General features: G+C 41.2%; 1 protein-coding gene and 1 long non-coding RNA gene across 7 annotated transcripts; both read left to right on the forward strand.

Annotated features, from left to right (window-relative positions):
* Positions 1-3,157: 3,157 nt before the first annotated feature.
* Positions 3,158-8,782, forward strand: LOC147309078 (uncharacterized). 6 transcript variants are annotated; one of them, XR_015126017.1, is made up of 7 exons: positions 3,158-3,251; positions 3,483-3,563; positions 5,014-5,195; positions 5,322-6,423; positions 6,676-6,784; positions 6,890-7,011; positions 8,172-8,782. It is a non-coding gene; the product is annotated as an uncharacterized LOC147309078 (long non-coding RNA). The 6 variants fall into 6 exon arrangements; XR_015126018.1 differs by having other exon boundaries at positions 3,208-3,563; positions 5,322-5,722; positions 6,267-6,423; XR_015126020.1 differs by having other exon boundaries at positions 3,208-3,563; positions 5,322-5,722; positions 6,272-6,423.
* Positions 8,783-14,326: 5,544 nt separating this feature from the next.
* LOC147309079 (uncharacterized) lies at positions 14,327-16,661 on the forward strand. The gene has a single exon (XM_086272560.1). It carries the CDS (start codon positions 14,882-14,884, stop codon positions 15,572-15,574), a length of 693 nt encoding a protein of 230 aa, XP_086128686.1. The 5' UTR covers positions 14,327-14,881; the 3' UTR covers positions 15,575-16,661.
* Positions 16,662-24,267: the final 7,606 nt, after the last annotated feature.

Here is a 24,267-nt window from a genome sequence, read left to right on the forward strand (position 1 = left end):
CAAACAGCTGCAAAACCTGTTTTCCCAGCACGGGAACCTTGAGTTCTATAAGATAAAGCCATAAACATGTGTATCCGAGTCTTCTATCAAAAGTTACAGCTATTTATATGAAGTTGTACAAAAACGCTTTCTTTCGCCAAGACAGTGCGTTTCTCACTGTTACATGCATTTGAATGGGGAACTCGACCGAAACAAAGTATACGTTTTCATTATGTGAATAACTTGGAAATCTTAGCTCAAACAGCTGCAAAACCTGTTTTCCCAGCACGGAGACCTTGAGTTCTATAAGATGCCATGAACATGTTTGTCTGAGTCTTCTATCAAAAGTTACAGCTATTTATATGAAGTTGTACAAAATAGCTTTCTTTCGCCAAGACGGTGCGTTTCTCACTGTTACATGCATTTGAATGGGGAACTCGACCGAAAAAAAGTATAGGTTTTCATTATGTGAATAACTTGGAAATCTTAGCTCAAACAGCTGCAAAACCTGTTTTCCCAGCACGGAGACCTTGAGTTCTATAAGATAAAGCCATGAACATGTTTGTCTGAGTCTTCTATCAAAAGTTACAGCTATTTATATGAAGTTGTACAAAAACGCTTTCTTTCGCCAAGACAGTGCGTTTCTCACTGTTACATGCATTTGAATGGGGAACTCGACCGAAACAAAGCATAGGTTTTCATTATGTGAATAACTTGGAAATCTTAGCTCAAACAGCTGCAAAACCTGTTTTCCCAGCACGGAGACCTTGAGTTCTATAAGATAAAGCCATAAACATGTTTATCCGAGTCTTCTATCAAAAGAACACGGGGACCTTGAGTACTATAAGATAAAGCCATAAACATGTGTATCCGAGTCTTCTATCAAAAGTTACAGCTATTTATATGAAGTTGTACAAAAACGCTTTCTTTCGCCAAGACAGTGCGTTTCTCACTGTTACATGCATTTGAATGGGGAACTCGACCGAAACAAAGCATAGGTTTTCATTATGTGAATAACTTGGAAATCTTAGCTCAAACAGCTGCAAAACCTGTTTTCCCAGCACGGGAACCTTGAGTTCTATAAGATAAAGCCATAAACATGTGTATCCGAGTCTTCTATCAAAAGTTACAGCTATTTATATGAAGTTGTACAAAAACGCTTTCTTTCGCCAAGACAGTGCGTTTCTCACTGTTACATGCATTTGAATGGGGAACTCGACCGAAACAAAGTATACGTTTTCATTATGTGAATAACTTGGAAATCTTAGCTCAAACAGCTGCAAAACCTGTTTTCCCAGCACGGAGACCTTGAGTTCTATAAGATAAAGCCATGAACATGTTTGTCTGAGTCTTCTATCAAAAGTTACAGCTATTTATATGAAGTTGTACAAAAACGCTTTCTTTCGCCAAGACAGTGCGTTTCTCGCTGTTACATGCATTTGAATGGGGAACTCGACCGAAACAAAGTATAGGTTTTCATTATGTGAATAACTTGGAAATCTTAGTTCAAACAGCTGCAAAACCTGTTTGCTCAACACGGGGATATTGAATTCTATAAGATAAAGCCATAAACATGTGTATCCGAGTCTCCTATCAAATGTTACAGCTAGCTTCATGAAGTTGTACAAAAAGGCTTTATTTTAACGAGACAGTGCGTTTCTCACTGTTACATGCATTTGAATGGAGTTCTCGCACGAAACAAAGTATAGGTATTCATTTTGTGAATAACTTGAAAATCTTAGATCAAACAGCTGCAAAACCTGTTTGCTCAACACGGGGATATCGAACTTTATAAGATAAATCCATAAATATGTGTATATGCGTCTTCTATCAAAAATTACATCTGTCTTGAATGAAAGCATTATAGCAGCTCACCTCGATCATGTGGTAGAACAGACACATGGGCCACCTACGTGTCCTCCTACGGCAGGAGTAGTTGCCACAAACCTGCAAAACAAAAAGAAATGATCAGGTGACATGAACAGATTTATACAGCCATAAGCAAGAGATTCTTCCTGCCTGTGGGCGTCAAACTGGACCCCCCCCCCCCCCCCCCCTCCTTACTGTAACTATCAAAACTATCATAGTCTAAAACTATCATCTCATATCAAAACTATTATAGTCACATTATCTGACTTTATCAGTTATAACAATGAGAAATGGTAAACAATTTGGCAAATAAATGACTTATAATTGTGCTTACCTGGTCCAGATGATCCACAGCCCCTTTGCATTTGTTATAATCCAGGATGATGTGGGGCTTTCTCTTCCCAGAGTCCTGGACTTGTAGCTCACTGTGCCTGGTGCTCAATAAGACAACCTTTTTTCTTTGCTTGGGGATGTAGGAAACCACAGCCTTGTCCCCCCTGTAGCGACCTAGACGGGAGAGACAATCTTACTGACCGATTAATTTGCTCAAATCTTTTTTTTTTGACATGGTAGCAGGAAACAGAAGAGCCCTGTCTCCCCATTTCACAGGCTTGTTGTCGTTTCATGTTGAGACCTGTACAGGCCAGCCAGCATCACAAGCCCCATGTAAGCCTGCAACTCCTCATCTATGTCCTTCCAGTCTTTTACTGACCTGTTGCCCCTGCAGGTTGGTGAAATGCAGGATTAGCTGCATAATGTCCTCTGCAAAAAAAAAGATGGAAAGTGCTCACAGGGCTGCTGATCCTATACGAATTGCATAATGGGTTGGTCCTGGGGTTAAAATGGGGGGAGGAAAAAATGGCAGGACCTCTTCGTGTGTGGGTTGCCACATGATTTCTCCATTTTTAGATCTCCACTGGCCATCCTCCAGTCTTGTCTCTTCCTCCTGCTCTTCTTCCTCCTTCTCCTTCTCCTCCTCCTCACATGAGCTGCAAAGCTCCTCGGTGCCTGGCAAAAATTCTTCTTCGCTGTCAGAAGTATCTCCACTGCTTGTGGAGAGTGCAAAACTGCAGCAACAGCCTCATCTAAACTGAGTGCACGCTTCATTGTGTCTGTGCAGAAATGACCACTCAGACCAGGCTGCAAAGTATTCTCATAGACTTCAAAGGTGCACCTGAATAAACATGCTATACCATACATCCAATAAGAGAGAGGAGGCACACTCTAACATAAACGCATGCCTTTGATCTCTCCCCCCCCCCCGCCCCTCCCTCTCTCTGTCTTTCTCTCTCTCTCTCACACACACACACACACACACACACACACACACACACATGCACATACATACACACACAATACCATTTTGTGGTGGTTAGCTGTTTTATTGTCATGCATTTTACAAGGTAAGATAACCATGTCCTGCATTCAAAACCACTGAAAATGTCTATGGTGGTGCTGTGCCTAATATTGTGCTGGTGTATGCTGGGTAATGGCACAGCTAACGACTGGGTGACTTTATTCACCCGCTTCGGCTGTTATCAGTCCATACAATGGGCGTTATTAGCACAAATCAGTCCCATAGATATGGACCATCTCCTGCTAGATTGTTCAGAAGGTTGTTATCATCCATCCAGATGGAAGATCACTAACAGGAGCGTGGGAAGACTCCAGAATCCACTCTGGCTGCAATCCGGTGGATACAGCAGTGTGTACAGGTAAGACCGTTTAAACGGACAGCATTTATAGAATGACTATTAAAAGTCAGCGAGTGTCAATAATGTTAATGTGGTTATGTTAGTAATACACCGAGTGCTAATATAACAGCTTTAAGATGCATTTGTAGATGTTATTACCGTCTTTATGGTGCTAGCTTAAAGTTACGGTGTAAACGTTAGCTTATATTGGAGTAAAGCTGTTACTGTTTAAACGATGTTAGCACAGAAATATTAGCCTCTGTCATGACTGACGAAGTTACTAGTTAATAAGTTTCCAGTAAAGTGTTTAATCGCAGCCACAGACTGACAGCAAATATCTCGATTAGCTTCAGTGCATCTGTAATAAATATGTGCAAGTTTCAGTGCTTCGTTTAAACTTATACTGACCCAGGGTCAGTGTAAAATACAATCCTAGCTGTGTGAACAAAGCCTGGCTCCTTTAATCCTGCATGAAAAACCTCAGGATGCAGGCTATTATTACTCTTTCCTGCTGTCACACCTGTCACACCTGAGAGTCAGCTAGAAACGTACAGTGACGTGGACATCATGCAAAGACTGCCAGATTCTGTAATACTGCAAATGATCAGTGACTCAAGTTAACACTAAGCTTTAAACGGCACCTCCGTGTCTCTGTGTGCTGAACATTTAGGATTGAGTCAGGCTGCATCTGTGTTAATCCTGTGACAGACTGGTGACCTGTCCAGGTGTGCTCTACCTATGACTACTGGGACAGGCTCTAGCTCCTGTAATAGAAATTTTATGTTATTCTCATTTAAAGCATTTAAGTGCTTAATATGCTTAGTTGTGACACTGTTATAGACTGTTCAATGAAAGTTTCTAAAACTAGATGAACTTACTTCAGCAGTTTGAGAAAACAACTCCCTTTACAGGTGCTGATAACGGCAAGGGCACAAAACAGCATAACCATTGATCCGTTAGGTTTCATAGCGAGACACGTGAAGTGGCAGAGCTGACATGACTGAACTGTGATGTTTGATGTGTGTTTGCTCTCCTGTGCGCAGTAATAAATAGCTTGATCACAGCTCTTTCTGTGTTGCAGACTTTATTTTAAAAATTCCACGACACCCCCCACCCTCCCACTGTGAACCTGAATTGAATATTCAGAAGACATTTGTTTAAATAGTTCTAGAAATCTGAGCTGTTGGTGTGTCCTTGGATTGTGTGGTAATAATATTAGAGCCTGCAATCTTTCTTACTGAATCTCTACTATGAGTCATGTTACCTGAGATTAATTCTATGTTTACCTGTCAGCCTGGACGAATGTGCTGTGTGAAGTAAATTAAATTAAATCAGATCTGAACATTTAAGGAACCTGTTCATATTTAATTGAAATATGAACCAGTGATTTTTTGATTGCTGATTCCAAGAGAGTCTTTGTGGAAATCCTCTTTGGCTTTTTGTTATTTTAATTCTCTTTTCTGTTTTCCAGAACAGTTCTCCACAGTCACTGTCCATATGGGCCAGTGGGACCAAGAAGCACTCTGCTAATGTGTGGACTCTGACCAGCAAGATCCAGCAAGACCCAGACAGCGTTTTCTATCTCCCAGCTGGAGTTTTTTGTTTGTCTGTGACTGGAGAGTCAGATTTTTGTTGAGCTTCACACTTGCAGAGGTAAGTCAGTTTGCAGAGATCCCTCCCACCCTGGCTTTTATGTGCTAGATTTCTTATCTGAAACAGTAATATTTAAGTGACTGCTGCTTATACCACAGGTTAATACACTCTACTGATCCCTGATAGGAGAATCATCAATTTTGCCAGCAAAGAAGCCTGGTGGATGTTTGTTTACAGTCTGATGGTGGGACATCATGCTCTGCATCTTTAAAGTTTGTCTCTTGATTATTATTCATACCCAGTAATGTGAAGTATGCTCATATCTACTATAACTGAACCAACCTGGTGCTCTTCATTTATGGAGGCTGTTGAGTCTGAATGTTGGATGTTGTGTATCTCGTGTTCTCTGGGCTTTGTTGTCCTCAGTCTTTTTGCAGGATCAGAAAACAAAACCAGGAGGCGCGTAAATGTTTCTTCTCCATGATGTTTCTTCAAATGTTTCTTCTGGATGATGATATGACCGTGACACGGGATGCCACCTTTGGTCTTGTGATGAAGCAAAGCTCAGGAAGAAGTGTGATTAAATGGTACCCACATGTTGAGAAGGATGTACAGGGCACCTGCAGCCAAATCCAAGCTTCAGCTTAGTTGTAGTTGCAGAACGCTATAGACTGAGACATCTAAGGCATCAAATGTTTGATTAAACGGATGAAAAAGAGAAGTTTTTTTCCTATAATTATCACTTCTTAAAATCTGTAGCAACTTCAAGTCTTTCAGCATGCTGAGCATGCTCAGAATGTGACAATATATTTTTGTTCAATATTTAATTTCTTTCAGTTGCAATTGTTAAATGAAAAAAATATATATATATTCTTATAATTTAGCAAACGAATTTATTAAAAAAAAAGATATACATATATCTGTATTAGTTTTAATAAATTAATTTGACACCTGTATTGAAAATACCATATTGTATTCATACAGAATCAGTTTGGTATCATTGTTTGTCTGTTCACTGATTGTTGAAGCTAAGAGCTAGTTTTATCTGTTTAGATCTAAAGTATCCAAAGTTGAGCTCTAATGTTTCTTCACCCCTGTGTGTGTGATATGTGATTTCCTACATGCTGGCAGAGCAGCAGTTTGTGCTCACAGATGGTGACGGTGTGGAGAGACGGTGGTGTTTCCTCAGAAGCACCAGCTGAGTCACAAAGGACACCAGTCCATCTCACCACCTTGACTTGCTGACTGATGCTCGTCTACACTGCACAGAGGAAATCAACTGACTGAGGTTTGTCCAGTGACGTGTTATGAAATGTATATTTGTTTTATGCTTACAGATATGTTTTTCTTGACAGAGGCTCTGCAGAGGTTAGACAAAGCAGAGAAAACATGTGCTTTACATTTTACTGTGATTTATTGAGATATTTGTTGCCTGATGTTCAGCAGGAATGGAGAAATAGAATCAAAGGGAGATGTTTTTGATGTTTTTGTAATGATGTAAGTAAATCTTCAATATTATTTATTTGCTTGGTTATATTAGGAGTGTTTCTGAGTGAGGGGGAGAGGAGTCATCATCCAGGTAAAGTGACGTGGATCAGTGGATACACTTGTCTCCCCTTTAAAGGAGACGATCCAAGTCATCCTTAAATGTTAGTGCTTTCAAATACACAAACATTTTTAAAGGACAGAAATGAACATCCAACTTTGAGTGTAATACAAAATAAATCTTTGCATGTGTGTTTTCAAACTCTCAGATGGGCAGGATATCAGTCTTGGACTGTCTAACCTGCCGGAGCAGCACTGAATGACCACCGCACATGAGCATGTTCCTGCAACATTCAGCATCTGATCTGTCATCTGTGTGCTTCTGCTTTTGGTAAGTACAGCTACAGTACCTCTAAACACATGCCATCCATTTCTTTTCTTTTTTTTTTTCCTGCCTGTCCCGTTTGGTTCTCTTGCCATCAGAATTATTGTCTAAAGGCGAAGAAAGATGCCCAACGGATTTACTTTACCAAATTGACCATCCCAGCCTTGCCGTAATGGTCTATTTGATATACCTATTATTGTTTATTTTATTTATTTTTTACTTTCACTTGCTAGATACGGGACAGACTTGAATGAGGAAAAGAAAAGGGAGAAAGGAAGAGGGGGAAAAACAGCAGAGAAGAGGGACGGGAATAAAGAGCAAAAAAACAAAAAACAACTAAATAAGCAGACAAAAAAAAATACATACAATACAATAACCTAGATCACCTGTTGAGAAAGAAAAAAGAAAAACAGCAGAAGAAAAGGAGAGCAATACAATAAACAACATCACGATGATATATGTGAATATAACAGTAAATACTAAATATTAAACATTATTGTGCAGCACATAATATCGACAGCGCACAGTGTACTTTGAGGTAGGAGCCAAAAAGGGTGTAGTTTGTGTGTGTGAGCACCCGTGTGTACACCTGTGAGCATGGACGTGCTTTTTAAAAGGTTCCTTCATGTAATGATCTGCTAGAGCAGGGGTGTCAAACTCAAATACACAGTGGGCCAAAATTCAAAACTGGAACAAAGTCGCAGGCTAACATTAATATAAAAAAAAAAATCTTCCTCCATTCATGAGAATGAATCTTTTCTTATAGACTCAAACAAGTTTTGCTGAAAAACTGAATATGGAACAAGCAAAGCTTAATACTAAACTATATATATTAGCTATTAGAGGTCAGCTCTAATAGTAATTTGGTATGGCTTCGCGGGCCAAATGTAATTAGGCTGCGGGCCAGAGTTTGACACCTATGTGCTAGAGGGTGTGGGGAGCCACAGCCCCGTCCACCAGGGCATGAAGCAGGTATGGAGGAGATCAAAACTCCAGACATCCAGAGGCCCCCAGAACACAAGAGACCAAGGAAGACCAACAGAGGGGCAGCTGCGCCACTTCTGCCATCCATTTCTAACGGCCTGGTTACTCCCTGTCAGTTACTTTAGAAACCATATGGTCACCTGACCTAACACTATTTCTTCTTCTTCCCCTTAATGTTGAAGTGTCAAATGTCAAACAGCTGGAGAGGAAACTACACCAGTGTACTGGGATGTTTCAGCAACATGTGCCAGATGCTGTTCCTTCATGGTGACAGCACCAGAGACAGCCCCACCCACCTCAGGACCTCGCCATTGATCATGATGATTATAATGATGACAGTGAGCGGAACTAAGACTGTTAAAATCCATGACCATAATGTTTAGATGCTTTCTAATGTAATGCAATGTAATGAATACTGAGTTTTTGTCTCTCTTTTTTTTTTCTCATTTGTTACTAACAAAGTTCACCAAACTCACACAGTTTACATTCTGTATGTTTCCATCAAGGTTTATTTTCGTAGAAATCATTGTTTTTCTCCTTTTCTCTTTTTCTCTTTTGTAATTGATGATAATTCAGTGAATATACTGCGCTTCTTCCTTTTATTGTGTCTCACATTGCTTTAAGTTTTTCAGTGTCCAGTTATTTTTTTACTGCTGTTTGAATTCTCTGTATGTTTGACCCTGTAGACTGTTTGATGGACTGCTTGTCTTCCTGTTTGTAACCGCCGCCTGTTTTTGACTAAAGATTTGGATTTCTGACTTTAACACAGCCTCTGCATGTCCTCCCTTTGTGTCCTCTTCCTCTGTGAATGTGTTGCATGTGAGATTCATTTTATTAACAGCTTTCCCACAGTGAGTTGCATCAGCATTCATTCACAGCACATTTCAGAAGGATTCAGATTAATAGAGTGATCTTATAGTCAGAATTATCCTGACAGAGTGCCACTGTAAATTATCTTTCATCAAGTAAATTTTAAAGTTCAGTATTTCAAAGCAGGAGTTATGAAGAATCATACTGGCATTAGGACTAATAATATGTACTTACAAAGTCAAAGTTTTTTAATTATGCTAGAATATTGGAAGACAATCAACTTTTAGTGTTTTCCGCATATTAATTATTCTGAAATAGAGACGGTGACCCTAACTGTACAGAAGCACAACAACTGACAATCTAACAGACATCATTGGCCTGAGCTGTCATGCACAGTGAGTCTGATCCTTTGCTGTGAGAGTATGACAAGCATGTTTCTGGTCAGTTTGGAACAAATAATATCACAATGTTGATCTTTTTTTCAATATTCCTTCTCTTTTACAACATAAACTGTGATCAAAGCTACTTATGTTCACAGCATGTAATAATACTGACAGTCCAGGGCATTGTGGTCTGTTGAGCTAGGGTTAGGGTTAGCAATTCAGACATATGTAATAAATATTAAACGTCTCTGACGTGGGCCACTGTCCGCAGTGTTGGGAAATCCATACCAGGCTGGAATGAGTCAAGGTAGGTGAGCATCCACGAGAAGACACAGCAGATGCATCCTACTAATACTGACAGGACCAGGAGACTCCAGAAACCGAGCATCTTCTCTTCAGTGCCATCCTCTCCTGTCACCCTCTCTGCCCGCAGCTCTTTGAGTATGGGGTGGAGAAGGGCGCAGAGAAACCCTTATTACTAATTCGTATTATAATTAAATTTTCATGAAATATTCATATTCAGCATTGGTCCTTTTATATTATAACCACGGATCCACCCAGGCTCATGGTGGGGCAAGGCTCTGTCCTGGGATGCTTGAGTGAAAGGTAATGTACACCCTGATGAGGTATCCAGTCTGTCAGAATTGTTTTCAATATTTGGTTCAAAAACATGAGTGACAACAAAAATCCAACTAGGATTCTTGCATATGATGAATGAAGTCTGACTTTGACTGTATTGTCCAGCTGATCCATCAAACCCCCAGCAGGTGAACCTTATTCATGACATAACACGGCAACAATCTAAAAAATTAAACAGCAACAGTCTAAATATAAAGTGCATTCTAAACTCCTCTTCAATAAATTATATGCAAAGAGTCATTCAGGTGTGTAAAATGTGAACTACAAAACCCAGAGTCTTCATCATTAAATCTCTGGTTGCTTCATTTTTCTATACTATATCAGATACTTTAAAGGTTAGGTTAGGTAAAGTTACACTGTCATTGTGAGGCAAAGTGTTTTGTGTGTGTGTGTGTGTGTGTGTGTGTGTGTCATGAACGGCTATAAAAGGCCTATAATTAAAGAACAAAGCGGGGTTTGAGTTCGAGTTGCGGCAGACTGTCACTACTTGTAAATGGAACGCAGCCTTCCTACGGCGGACAGCTAATAACAGGAATCGGATGAGGTCCAGCCAAGTCCACAGCAACCACCATAGCAACCGCCTAGCATGACCTTAAAAACATATTCTGTCTTCATAACTATCAAACACGTGAAATGATTTTCAAAGTGTGAAAGTGTTACAGCTGCAGAGAGCTATGGCGGTATCTATGGAAGCTGTTTACATAGCTAATAATATACGATGTAACTATGGAGACAGTCAGTCACGTGAGCTAGCGGTGCATGTTTACTACAGTGAATAAGGTGATTGTGTGCACCGCGTCCACACGCTGCAGGGGGTAAAGACATTACTTCAATATTGTTTTATATTGATATATATTTGCCTTCTGTTGACCATCACCTCAGGTTCACCATTACAGTTTCAGCATACAAATGCACACTGTCTAAACACATTCAAAAACTCATGTCTCAGAAATAAGCACAGCTGTTCATGTTTGTCATTATAGTTTTATTTGTAAGAAAATTATGAACTTCATATTGTTTATTAAATAAAAGAACATTTCACAACTCTGAGTCAACAGAAACAGGTAACAGAAATGTCTCTAATGTGTACAGTGTAGTGTAAGCATTAAAAGATTTTAAAGGAAACACTAATATTTATGTGAAACTAATTATAATAAAAAATGAGCAGGTGCTTTATAGATTTAAAAAAAAGAATCTGAAAACAACACTTTTTGGTCTAAGTGATCAAAGTAGAAAACAGAACTGATATTACATTCATATGAAGTTGTACAAAAACGCTTTATTTCACCAGTTAGTGCGTTTCTCGCTATTACATGCATTTGAATGGAGTTCGCACAAAACAAAGTATAGGTTTTCATTATGTGAATAACTTGAAAATCCTAGCTCAAACAGCTGCAAAACCTGTTTGCCCAGCACGGAGACCTTGAGTTCTATAAGATAAAGCCATAAACATGTGTATCCGAGTCTTCTATCAAAAGAACACGGGGACCTTGAGTTCTATAAGATAAAGCCATAAACATGTGTATCCGAGTCTTCTATCAAAAGTTACAGCTATTTATATGAAGTTGTACAAAAACGCTTTCTTTCACCAAGACAGTGCGTTTCTCACTGTTACATGCATTTGAATGGGGAACTCGACCGAAACAAAGTATAAGTTTTCATTATGTGAATAACTTGGAAATCTTAGCTCAAACAGCTGCAAAACCTGTTTGCCCAGCACGGCGATATTGAATTCTATAAGATAAAGCCATGAATACGTATATCTGAAACTTCTATCATAAGTTACACCTATCTATACGAAGTTGTGCAAAAACGCTTTATTTCGCCAAGACAGTGCGTTTCTCGCTATTACATGCATTTGAATGGGGAACTCGCACGAAACAAAGTATAGGTATTCATTTTGTGAGTAACTTGAAAATCTTAGCTCAAACAGCTGCAAAACCTGTTTTCCCAGCACGGGGATATTGAATTCTATAAGATAAAGCCATGAATACGTATATCTGAGTCTTCTATCAAAACTTACAGCTGTCTTTATGAAGACCATGAAAAACGCTTATTTCACCACGTTAGTGCGTTTCTCGCTATTACATGCATTTGAATGGAGTTCTCGCACGACTCAAAGTATAGGTTTTCATTATGTGAATAACTTGAAAATCTTAGCTCAAACAGCTGCAAAACCTGTTTGCCCAGCACGGGGATATTGAATTCTATAAGATAAACCCATACATATGTATTTCTGAGTCGTCTATCAAAAGTTACACCGATTTATATGAAGTTGTACAAAAACGCTTTCTTTCGTCAAGACAGTGCGTTTCTCGCTGTTACATGCATTTGAATGGAGTTCTCGCACGAAACAAAGTATAGGTTTTCATTATGTGAATAACTTGAAAATCTTAGCTCAAACAGCTGCAAAACCTGTTTGCCCAGCACGGGGATATTGAATTTTATAAGATAAAGCCATAAATATGTATTTCTGAGTCTTCTATCAAAAGTTACAGCTGTCTTTATGAAGACCATTAAAAACGCTTTATTTCACCAGTTAGTGCGTCTCGCTATTACATGCATTTGAATGGAGTTCTCGCACGAAACAAAGTATAGGTTTTCATTATGTGAATAACTTGAAAATCTTAGCTCAAACAGCTGCAAAACCTGTTTGCCCAGCACGGGGATATTGAATTCTATAAGATAAAGCCATAAATATGTATTTCTGAGTCTTCTACCAAAAGTTACAGCTGTCTTTATGAAGACCATGAAAAACGCTTTATTTCACCACGTTAGTGCGTTTCTCGCTATTACATGCATTTGAATGGAGTTCTCGCACGAAACAAAGTATAGGTTTTCATTATGTGAATAACTTGAAAATCTTAGCTCAAACAGCTGCAAAACCTGTTTGCCCAGCACGGGGATATCGAATTCTATAAGATAAATGCATACATATGTATTTCTGAGTCGTCTACCAAAAGTTACAGCTATTGATATGAAGTTGTACAAAAACGCTTTCTTTTGTCAAGACAATGCGTTTCTCGCTATTACATGCATTTGAATGGCGTTCTGGCCCGACACAAAGTATAGATTTTCATTATGTGAATAACTTGAAAATCTTAGCTCAAACAGCTGCAAAACCTGTTTGCCCAGCACGGGGATATTGAATTCTATAACATAAAGCCATAAATATGTATTTCTGACTCGTCTATCAAAAGTTACACCTGTCTTTATGAAGACCATTAAAAACGCTTTCTTTTGTCAAGACAGTGCGTTTCTCACTGTTACATGCATTTGAATGGAGTTCTCGCACGAAACAAAGTATAGGTTTTCATTATGTGAATAACTTGAAAATCTTAGCTCAAACAGCTGCAAAACCTGTTTTCCCAGCACGGAGACCTTGAGTTCTATAAGATAAAGCCATGAACATGTGTATCCGAGTCTTCTATCAAAAGTTACAGCTGTCTTTATGAAGACCATTAAAACGCTTTATTTCACCAGTTAGTGCGTCTCGCTATTACATGCATTTGAATGGAGTTCTCGCACGAAACAAAGTATAGGTTTTCATTATGTGAATAACTTGAAAATCTTAGCTCAAACAGCTGCAAAACCTGTTTGCCCAGCACGGGGATATCGAATTCTATAAGATAAATGCATACATATGTATTTCTGAGTCTTCTACCAAAAGTTACAGCTATTTATATGAAGTTGTCAAGACAGTACGTTTCTTCTGTTTCCTGTTACATGCGCCGATATCATGCACATTTTACCAGGGCCAGTATTGTTAGATGAGGCCATCCTGTGCTACTGGCTGAGGCCATCCACATTACACCAGGGCGTTTGCTGTGCCAATACCATCCACATTTCACCAGGGCCAGTGTTGTTGGCTGTGGCCATCCATATTTCATCAGGGCCAGTGCTCTCTGTGAGGACATCTTCACAACACCAGGGCCTGTGCTTATACCTGAGACCATCCACATTTCACCAGGCCCTGTGTTTCAGGTTTAGGCCAACTACATTTCACCGGGGCCTGTGCTACTCATTGATGCCATGCACATTACACAAGGGCCTGTGGTTTTGGTCGTTACCATTTACATTTTTACCAGAGCCTGTGCCACTGGTTGATGCAATCCACATTGCACCAGGGCCTTTGCTGTGCCAATACCATCCACATTTCACCAGGGCCAGTGGTGTTTGCTGTGGCCATCCACATTACACCACTGCCAGTGCTTCCTGTGAGGCCGTCTTCACAACACCAGGGCCTGTGCTTATACTTGAGACCATCCACATTTTACCAGGCCCTGTGTTTCAGGTTTAGGCCAACTATATTTCACCAGGGCCAGTGGTGCTACTCATTGATGCCATGCACATTACACAAGGGCCTGTGGTTTTGGCCGTTACTATCCACATTTTTACCAGAGCCTGTGCTATTTGCTGATGCAATCCTCATTACATAAAATAGTTATACTGGCCCAGGCTCTTCCAGCAGCCACTAGGCCCAGGATCCTCCTGCTCCACCAGGCCCAGGATCCTGCAGCAGCCACCAGGCCCAGGCTCTTCCAGCAGCCACTAGGCCCAGGATCCTCCTGCTCCACCAGGCCCAGGATCCTCCAGCAGCCACCAGGCCCAGGCTCTTCCAGCAGCCACCAGGCCCAGGATCCTCCAGCAGCCACCAGGCCCAGGATCCTGCAGCAGCCACCAGGCCCAGGCTCTTCCAGCAGCCACTAGGCCCAGGATCCTCCTGCTCCACCAGGCCCAGGATCCTCCAGCAGCCACCAGGCCCAGGCTCTTCCAGCAGCCACCAGGCCCAGGATCCTCCAGCAGCCACCAGGCCCAGGATCCTGCAGCAGCCACCAGGCCCAGGCTCTTCCAGCAGCCACCAGGCCCAGGCTCTTCCAGCAGCCACTAGGCCCAGGATCCTCCTGCTCCACCAGGCCCAGGATCCTCCAGCAGCCACCAGGCCCAGGCTCTTCCAGCAGCCACTAGGCCCAGGATCCTCCTGCTCCACCAGGCCCAGGATCCTCCAGCAGCCACTAGGCCCAGGATCCTCCTGCTCCACCAGGCCCAGGAGCGTTAAGATGCCGCCTAAGAGGAGCAACGTTAATGAGGAGGAACTGGAGGACATAAAGAAATCCCTAAACTTTATGTCTGAAGAAATAACAACAATTTCAAAACAACAAAAACTGATACTCAATTTAATGGATGATATTAAAGAACTAAGAAGGCAGAGCGAGGAAAAGGACAAGAAGATTGCTATGCTGGAAGGACGGGTGTCAGATCTGGAACAATATTCAAGAGTAAATGATGTGATAGTGACAGGACTGGAAACCAAGCATCAGACATACGCACGGGTAGCAGCAGCAGAGAGAGGGGAGCCACCCGAGCAAGAGCTACGCTCTTTGGAAGAGCAGGTAATGGCCTTCTTTAAAAGCAAAGGTATAGAAATGGACAGTAAAAATATTGAAGGATGCCATCCTCTTCCGAGAAAAAATCAAATACCTGCCATTATCATTCGTTTTGTTAATAGAAAACAGAAAAAAGAACTGCTCAAGCAAGGAAGAAAGCTAAAAGGTACAAATGTTTATTTAAATGAACACCTAATCAAGAAAAATGCAGACATTGCAAGACAAGCAAGAATATTAAGAAAACAGAAGAAAATACAGTCAACTTGGACGTCAGACTGTAAAATATTCATTAAGTTAAATGGAACACCAGAGCAGGCTAAGGTTCTAGTCATCAAAGAGATGACTGAACTAGAAAAATATAACTGATAAATGCAAAGCAGTGCTAAATATGATGGGACCGTCCAAGTGCACAACCAACGCAGATGTCTGACAATTTTCAACTAACAACTCATATAGATATTGAAAATAAGACATTGATGTATGACAGCAACATAGATCCTGATTGTAATTTCTTTAACAATAAGACAAATGAATGCAATTATTATACAAATGAGCAACTTAAAAAGGAATTCAAGGTAGAACAGGGTATAACAATGGTTCACTTTAATAGTCGAAGCTTATATGCAAACTTTCAATCCATCAAAGACTACATAACACAGTTTGAACAGCCATTCAATGTGATAGCCATATCGGAGACCTGGATAACTCCTGGAAAAGAAGAAGACTTTAAAATAAATGGATATGAATTCCTTCATGTAGACAGGATCAACAAGAAAGGAGGTGGGGTGGCACTTTACATTGATAAAAACCTAAAGTACAAAAGAATGGGAAGAATGACAACTGTTATTGATGGAGTGATGGAATGTTTATCAGTGGAAATAATTATAGAAAAAAGGAAAAACCTAATTGTCAGTTGTATATATAGAACACCAGGATCTAAGATTGAGATATTTAAGGATAATATGGAGGACTTATTTACAAATATAAATCAGAAAAGAATGTTTATTTGTGGGGACTTTAATATTGACTTATTGAATCCAAATCATAATAAGAGTACAGAAGAATTTATTGATTCCATGTACAGCATCGGTTTATTTCCACTGATAACAAGACCGACCAGAATAACATCTCATTGTGCAACTCTATTAGATAATATATTTACAAATATAATAGAAGGAAAGATAAAAAGTGGGCTGTTAATCAATGATATAAGTGACCATTTACCAGTCTTTGCATCGTATAATTGCCATTATAAAGTGAACAACGATGGACATAAGATTATTTACAAAAGAATAAGAACAGAGAAGACCTTAAATTGTCTTAGAAATGAACTTTTAAAGCAAGATTGGAATATTGTATATGAACAAACAGAAGTTAATAAAGCTTACGAAGGATTTTTAAGAACATTTAACACATTACTTGATAAAAACTGCCCAGTAATTGAAATCAATAGGAAACATAACTATGCAGGAAGACCATGGATGACAAAAGGACTACAAAATGCCAGCAAAAAAAAGAATACCTTATATCGAGAATTCATAAAAAAGAGAACAATAGAAACTGAAATGAAGTATAAAACTTACAAAAATAAATTAACTAATATAATGAGATCCTGTAAAAGAGAGTATTACATTAAAAGGTTAGAACACAATAAAGATAACACAAGAGATATATGGAATGTATTAAACAGAATAATCAAAAATGAATCAAGGAATAATGATTACCCTGGATACTTTATAGAAGGGACAAGAAGTATTAATAACATGGAGGAGATAGTAAATGGCTTTAATGAATTCTTCGTAAACATAGGGCCAAAACTGGCAGAAGAAATAAAGGTTGATGGAATAGAAAGGGACACTGGTGAAAATATTGAAAGGAATAGTAGCTCAATGTTTTTAAGAGCAGTGGAAGAGAAAGAGATTTATGACATGGTTAGAGGACTTAAGAACAAAACCAGTACAGACTGGAATGATATTGATATGGTAACGGTAAAGACAGTTATTGATGGTATCGTAAAACCATTAAAATATATATTCAACTTGTCGTTTCAAAAAGGAGTTTTTCCACAAAAAATGAAAGTTGCTAAAGTTATTCCCATTTACAAAACCGGTGAAAGACATCATTTTACAAACTATAGACCAGTGTCAATACTCTCCCAGTTCTCTAAGATACTGGAAAAACTCTTCATAAAAAGATTTGACAGTTTTGTGGAAAAATATGAATTAATGACAGATAGTCAGTATGGGTTCAGAAACAACAGATCAACAGCTTTGGCACTGATAGATTTAATGGAAAAGATAACGGAATGTATGGATAATAAGAGGTATGCGCTCGGAGTTTTCTTAGATCTAAAGAAGGCGTTTGATACTGTTAATCATGAAATTCTATTAAAAAAACTGGAAAAGTACGGGTTTAGGGGAGTGGTTTTGGAATGGTTAAAAAGCTATGTAGGGAATAGGCAACAATATGTACAAATAAATGAATATAAATCTAATTTGATGGATATAGCTTGTGGAGTACCTCAAGGTTCAGTACTGGGTCCAAAAATGTTTATTATGTACTTAAATGATATCTGCAGAGTATCGGAGATTTTAAAGTTTGTAATATTTGCAGATGACACAAATATACTGTGTGCAGGTGGGGAATTGCCACAGGTTTTGGAAATGATCACACAGGAATTAACGATATTAAAGAAGTGGTTTGATATAAATAAATTATCATTGAATCTCGATAAAACCAAATTTATGTTGTTTGGAAACCAAAAGAAAAACATCGAAGTAGAAATATGTGTTGACAATGTATATTTAGAAAGAGTAAATGAAATAAAATTTCTTGGGGTGATCATTGACCACAAGCTCTGTTGGAAGCCACACATTACTTATGTTCGGGGGAAATTGGCACGGGGCATTGCCGTCCTGGGAAAAGCAAAGCATATGTTGGATCAGAAAGCACTGCACATTTTATACTGTGCTTTACTACTGCCATATATGAGCTACTGTGTAGAGGTCTGGGGAAACACATACAAAAGTAACACACAAACAATAACTATAATACAGAAAAGGGCCATTAGATTAATAAATAATGTAGGGTACAGGGACCATACAAATGCACTCTTTGTCAAAATGCAAGCTATTAAATTCCAAGACTTGGTGAAGCTTAAAACAGCGCAAATAATGTATAAAGTCAGAAATAAATTGCTTCCCAAAGAAATCTGTAAATTGTTCATAGAAAGAGAAGGTGGGTATAACTTAAGAGGGAAATGGAATTTAAAGATACAAAGTGCTAGAACAACTTTAAGAACTATGTCAATCTCAATTTCAGGAGTTAAATTATGGAACAGTCTAACAGAAGAAATAAAAGACAGTCAAAACATAAAACAGTTTAAAGTAAAATATAAAAACCTAATTTTAAATAAGTATAAGAATGAAGAAAACGGGGTTAACCCAGGATGGTAATGTTGCTGGTAATGGTGTTGCGGTTCTTTTTTGGTTGTTTTTTTGTTTTTTTGTTTTGTTTTGGTTTGTTGTTTTTCCATAACTTGTGTATCTGCAAATATACACATTCTGTATTTTTCATATGAAAGAAACTATACTATGGTGGGGCTTGCTAATTTCTTGTTTTTGATTTATGTATGTTATGTTTTGTTTTACTTCATATGTTTATATGTTTCATATGTTGTTTGTTTAATTTAAAAAAAAAAAAAAAAATTAAATGAATGAGAGGTAAAACTTGAGGGGGTAGGGACAAATAAGTAAATACTTCAGCCTACTCCTTTTCAAACAAATAATGGAATGATATTTTGTAATGATTGTGAAGGCACATGTTTGAAATGTTTGAAATAAAAATGAACTGAACTGAACTGAACTGAACATTGCACCAGGGCCAGTGCTCCCTGTTAGGCAATCGTCACCACACCAGGGCATGTGGTGCTGGCTAAGGCCATCCACATTACACCAGGGCCTTTGCTGTGCCAATAACATCCACATTTCACCAGGGCTTGTGTTGATGGCTGATGCGATCCACAATACACAAGGGCCTGTGCTACTGGCTGAGGACATTCACATTACACCAGGGCCTTTGGTGCTGGCCAATACCATCAACATTTCACCAGGGCCAGTGTTGTTGGATGAGGCCATCCACATTACACCAGGGCCTGTAACACTCATTGATGCCATCCACATTACACCAAGGCTTGTGGTGCTGGCAAATACATCCACATTTCACCAGGGCTGAGGCCATCCACATTACACCACTGCCAGTGCTTCCTGTGATGCCATCATCACCACACCAGGGCCTGTGGTGCTGGCTGAGGCCATCCACATTTGACCAGGGCCACTGTTTTTGGCTGAGGCCATCCACATTACACCTGGACCTGTGGTGCTGGCCAATACCATCCACATTTCACCAGGGCTTGTGTTTCTGGCTGATGACATCCACAAAACACAAGGGCCTATGATACTGGATGGTGCAATTCACATTACACCAGGGCCTGTGCTTCCTGTGAGGCCATCATCACCACACCAGGGTGTGTGTTGCTGGCTGATGCCACCACATTACACCAGGGCCAGTGGTGTTGGCCGAGAAAATTCACATTTCACCTGGGCCTGTGGTGCTGGCCAATACCATCCACATTTCGCCAGGGCCACTTTCAGAATCAGAATCAGAATCAGAAAGGGTTTTATTGCCAAATGTTGAGCGGGTTTAGCGGGTTTACAACATTAGGAAATTTGGCTTAGGCTATACAATTTACACCAAGGACAGTGGTTCCTATGAGGCCATCTTCACATCACCAGGGCCTGTACTGTTGGATGAGGCCAACCACATTACACCAGGGCCTGTGCTACTGGCTTCTACCATCCACATTTCACCAGGGCTTGTGTTGCTGGCTGATGCGTTACACAATACACCAGGGCCTGTGCTACTGGCTGAGGACCTTGACATTACACCAGGGTCTGTGCTGGCCAATATCATCCACATTTCACCAGGGCCACTGTTGTTGGCTGAGGCCATACACATTACACCAGGGACAGTGCTTCCTGTGAGGCGATCTTCACCACACCAGGGCCTGTGCTTTTGGCTGAGGCCATCCACATTACATCACGGCCTGTGATTCCAGCTTCTACCATCCACATTACACCAGGGACAGTGCTTCCTGTGAGGCCATCTTCACCAAACCAGGGCCTCTGCTGCTCATTGATCCCATCTAGATTACACCTGGGCCTGTGGTGCTGACCGATATCATGCACATTTCACCTGGGCCAGTGGTGTTGGCTAAGGCCATTCACATTACACCAGGGTGTGTGGTGCTGACCGATACCATCCATATTTCACCAGGGACAGTGTTGTTAGATGAGGCCATCCACATTACAACAGCTTCATGCTAAACTTCCTCAGCCTCCTCAGGAAGTAAAGCCGCTGGCGAGCCTGATAGCAGTGTCTGTGTGAAGGGTCCAGGAGAAGTCCTCAGTGATGTTGACTCCAAGGAACTTGAAGCTGCTGACCCTTTCGACCTTGACACCGTTGATGTGGTTGGGCTGGTGTTCTCTGACTGGTCGTTTCCGGTAGTCCACTATCATCTCTCTAGTTTTGCTGATGTTGAGATTCAGGTTATTTTCCAGGAACGACTCGTTCAGCGCCATCACCTCCTCTCTATAGGCCATCTCATCGTTGTCTGTGATGAGGCCTACCCATCGTAAGCCTCATCACAGAGGCCTACAATGCTGTGCTGTGCTTTCTAAATCATAGCTTGACTTTTTGGGTTTGTTAAAAATGGAAAACCTTATAAAAGGCCCTGAGAAATAATGGTGTAGTTCAAGTAGACCAAGTAGTATAAATTTGTCGTTCCTAACATCACTTCTGTGTGCACAGCTGAGTCCACTGAACGAGCGACTGAGGGAGATGCCTGGTGCCAAGATGGTGGTGGATGTTGTGCAGGTTATTGCTACCACAGTTGCTACCCAGCTGAGGAAAGTGGTGCAGTTGTGTCATCTGCAAACTTGATGATGATGTTGGACTCTTGTTTAGCAACACAGTCGTGTGTGAACAGGGAATATAGGAGGGGGCTAAGCACACAACCCTGTGGCGTACCTGTGTTTAGGATGAGTGATGAGGAGGTGTGCTTACCAACTCTCACCACCTGGGGCCTGTTTGTGAGGAAGTTTAGAATCCATCTGCAGATCGGTGCTCCCAGCCCAAGGTCAACGAGCTTCGTGGCAAGTTTTGAGGGGATGATGGTGTTAAATGCCGAGCAGTAGTCGATGAAGAGCATCCTTGCATATGTATTCCCTTTCTCCAGGTGAGTGAGGGTGGTGTGCGTTGCCAGGGCGATGGCATCCTCTGTGGCTCTGTTTGTCCGATAGACAAACTGAAGAGGGTCCAGTGTGTCAGGGAGGGAGGAGCAGATATGACCTTTGACCAGCCGCTCCAGGCACTTCATGATGACGGATGTCAGTGCAACAGGAAGGTAGTCATTCAGACAGGAGACCACTGATTTTTTGGGAACGGGAATGATGGTGGATGCTTTGAGGGACGTGGGGACCACTGACTGCCTCAGGGAGAGGTTGAAGATGTTGGTGAACACCTCTGCCAGCTCGACTGCACACACTCTGAGTAGCCGGCCTGGGATGCCGTCTGGTCCTGGAGCTTTGTGAGGATTTACCTTTTTAAAGGTCCATCTCACAGCTTCTGTTTTCAGAGTTAGAGTTGCAGCCTCACTGTCCTCCTGAGGGTAGAGGATCTGCTCTCTGTTGTCTGCGTCAAAACGAGCATAGAAGTTGTTAAGCTCGTCTGCAAGAGATGCAGTGGGCTGAACACTGACTGTGTTGACCTTCTTGTAATCAGTGATGCAGTGCAGTCCATTCCACAGTCGCCTGGTGTCAAAGCTGTGGTAGCTAGACTCCATTTTGTCCCTGTAGTCCTTTCTGGCCTTTTTTATGGACTTTCGGAGGTCGTACCTGGCTGCTTTATATGCATCAGCATCCCCGGAGTTAAAGGCAGAGGTCCGCACTTTTAGCTTGGCGCGAACGTCTTTATTTACCCAGGGTTTCTGATTTGGATATATGCGGACAGTGGTTTTTGTGATGGTATCATCCATGCACTTTCCAATATATCCAATGACAGAGTCTGTGAGTTCATTGATGTTGCCATCAGCTGCATCCACAAATATCTGCCAGTCAGTTGTGTCAAAGCCGTCCTGCAGGACCTCCTCAGCCTCACTGTCCCATTTGTAAATAACCCTGGAAGCTGGTTTTTCCTGTTTCAGTCTTTGTCAGTATGCAGGCAGCAGCAGTATGGAACAATGGTCTGCCTTACCAAAAGCTGGGCGGGGGAGGGGTTTGTAGCACTCTTTGAATGGAGTGTAACAAATCAAATCAAATCACTTTTATTGTCACATCACATGTGCAGGTAGGTACATTGGTACAGAACATGTGAGTGAAATTCTTGTGTGCGAGCTTCACAAGCAACAGAGTTGTGCAAAATACAATAATGTAAACAAGCAAAATACAAGAATGGCTACATCTGAAACTAATAAATATATGTACAATATATAATAGTATATGCATTTCTGGATGTGTATACTAAATATTTTTCTACGTGTGTGTGTGTGTGTGTGTGTGTGTGTGTGTGTGTACATATTTTACAAATTAAATAGAATAAACAATAAATAAAATATATAAAAATATACAGAGTTGAGACATGTACAGTATACTGTACAGTATGGAGTGCATAATGTTAAAGTTCCAGTAGTGAAGCTGAGGTGTCTATGACGTGTTCAGCAGTCTGATGGCCTGGTGGAAGAAGCTGTCTCTCAGTCTGCTGGTACGGGACCGGATGCTGCAGAACCTCCTTCCTGATGGAAGTAGTCTGAACAGTTTATGGCTGGGGTGACTGGAGTCCTTGATGATCCTCCCCGCTTTCCTCAGGCACCGCTTCCTGTAGATGTCTTGGAGGGAGGGAAGCTCACCTCCAATTATCCGTTCAGAGCACAGCTCACCGCTGGAGAGCTTTGCAGTTGTAGGCGGTGCTGTTGCCATACCAGGTGGTGATGCATCCAGTGAGGATGCTCTCAATGGCACAGTGATAGAAGGTCCTGAGGATGCGGGGGCTCATGCCGAATCTTTTCAGTCTCCTGAGAAAGAAGAGGCGCTGCTGCGCCTTCTTCACTGTTTTGTTTGTGTGTACTGACCATGTAAGATCCTCAGCCAGATGTACACCAAGGAACCGGAAGCTGCTCACTCTCTCCACAGCAGCGCCATTGATGGTGATGGGGGTGTGTACTTCTCTGCACCTCCGGAAGTCCACTATCAACTCCTTTGTCTTTGCGACGTTGAGGGTGAGATGGTTGTCTTGACACCAGTGGATCAGGGCGCTGACCTCCTCCCTGTAAGCCGTCTCATCACCATTGGTGATAAGACCCACCACTGTAGTGTCGTCCGCAAACTTCACAATGATGTTGGAGCTGTTAGTGGCTGTGCAGTCGTAGGTGTAGAGTGAGTATAGGAGAGGGCTCAGTACACACCCCTGTGGAGCACCAGTGTTCAGTTTGATGGGGGATGAGGTAATGCTGCCCAGTCTGACCACTTGGCGTCTGTCAGACAGGAAGCTAAGGATCCAGCTAGAGAGGGAGCTACTCAGTCCTAGATCCTGCAGTTTCCTGTCCAGCTTCGAGAGAACGATGGTATTGAATGCTGAGCTGTAATCTACAAACAGCATTCTCACATACGTGTCTCTCTTCTCCAGGTGTGACAGGGCAGTATGTAGTGTCAGGGCTATGCCATCATCAGTGGACCTGTTGTGGCGGTATGCGAACTGTAGAGGGTCCAGTGAGTCGGGTAGTGCAGAGCAGATGAAGTCCCTGACCAGCTTCTCGAAGCATTTGCTTACGATGGGGGTCAGGGCTACAGGTCGCCAGTCATTCAATGAGGAGATGGTGGAGGATTTGGGTACAGGGACGATGGTGGCCATTTTGAAGCAGGCTGGGACTACAGACAGAGAGAGGGAAAGTTTGAAGATGTGTGTAAACACTCCAGCCAGCTGAGCCGCGCATGACTTGAGGACGC

This window comes from Aulonocara sp. 'chitande type north' Nkhata Bay, linkage group LG18, assembly GCF_057382095.1.
Source record: "Aulonocara sp. 'chitande type north' Nkhata Bay isolate Kocher_YH1m ecotype deep benthic linkage group LG18, A_spYH_male_GT1.1, whole genome shotgun sequence".
In the NCBI taxonomy this organism is placed as follows: domain Eukaryota; kingdom Metazoa; phylum Chordata; class Actinopteri; order Cichliformes; family Cichlidae; genus Aulonocara; species Aulonocara sp. 'chitande type north' Nkhata Bay.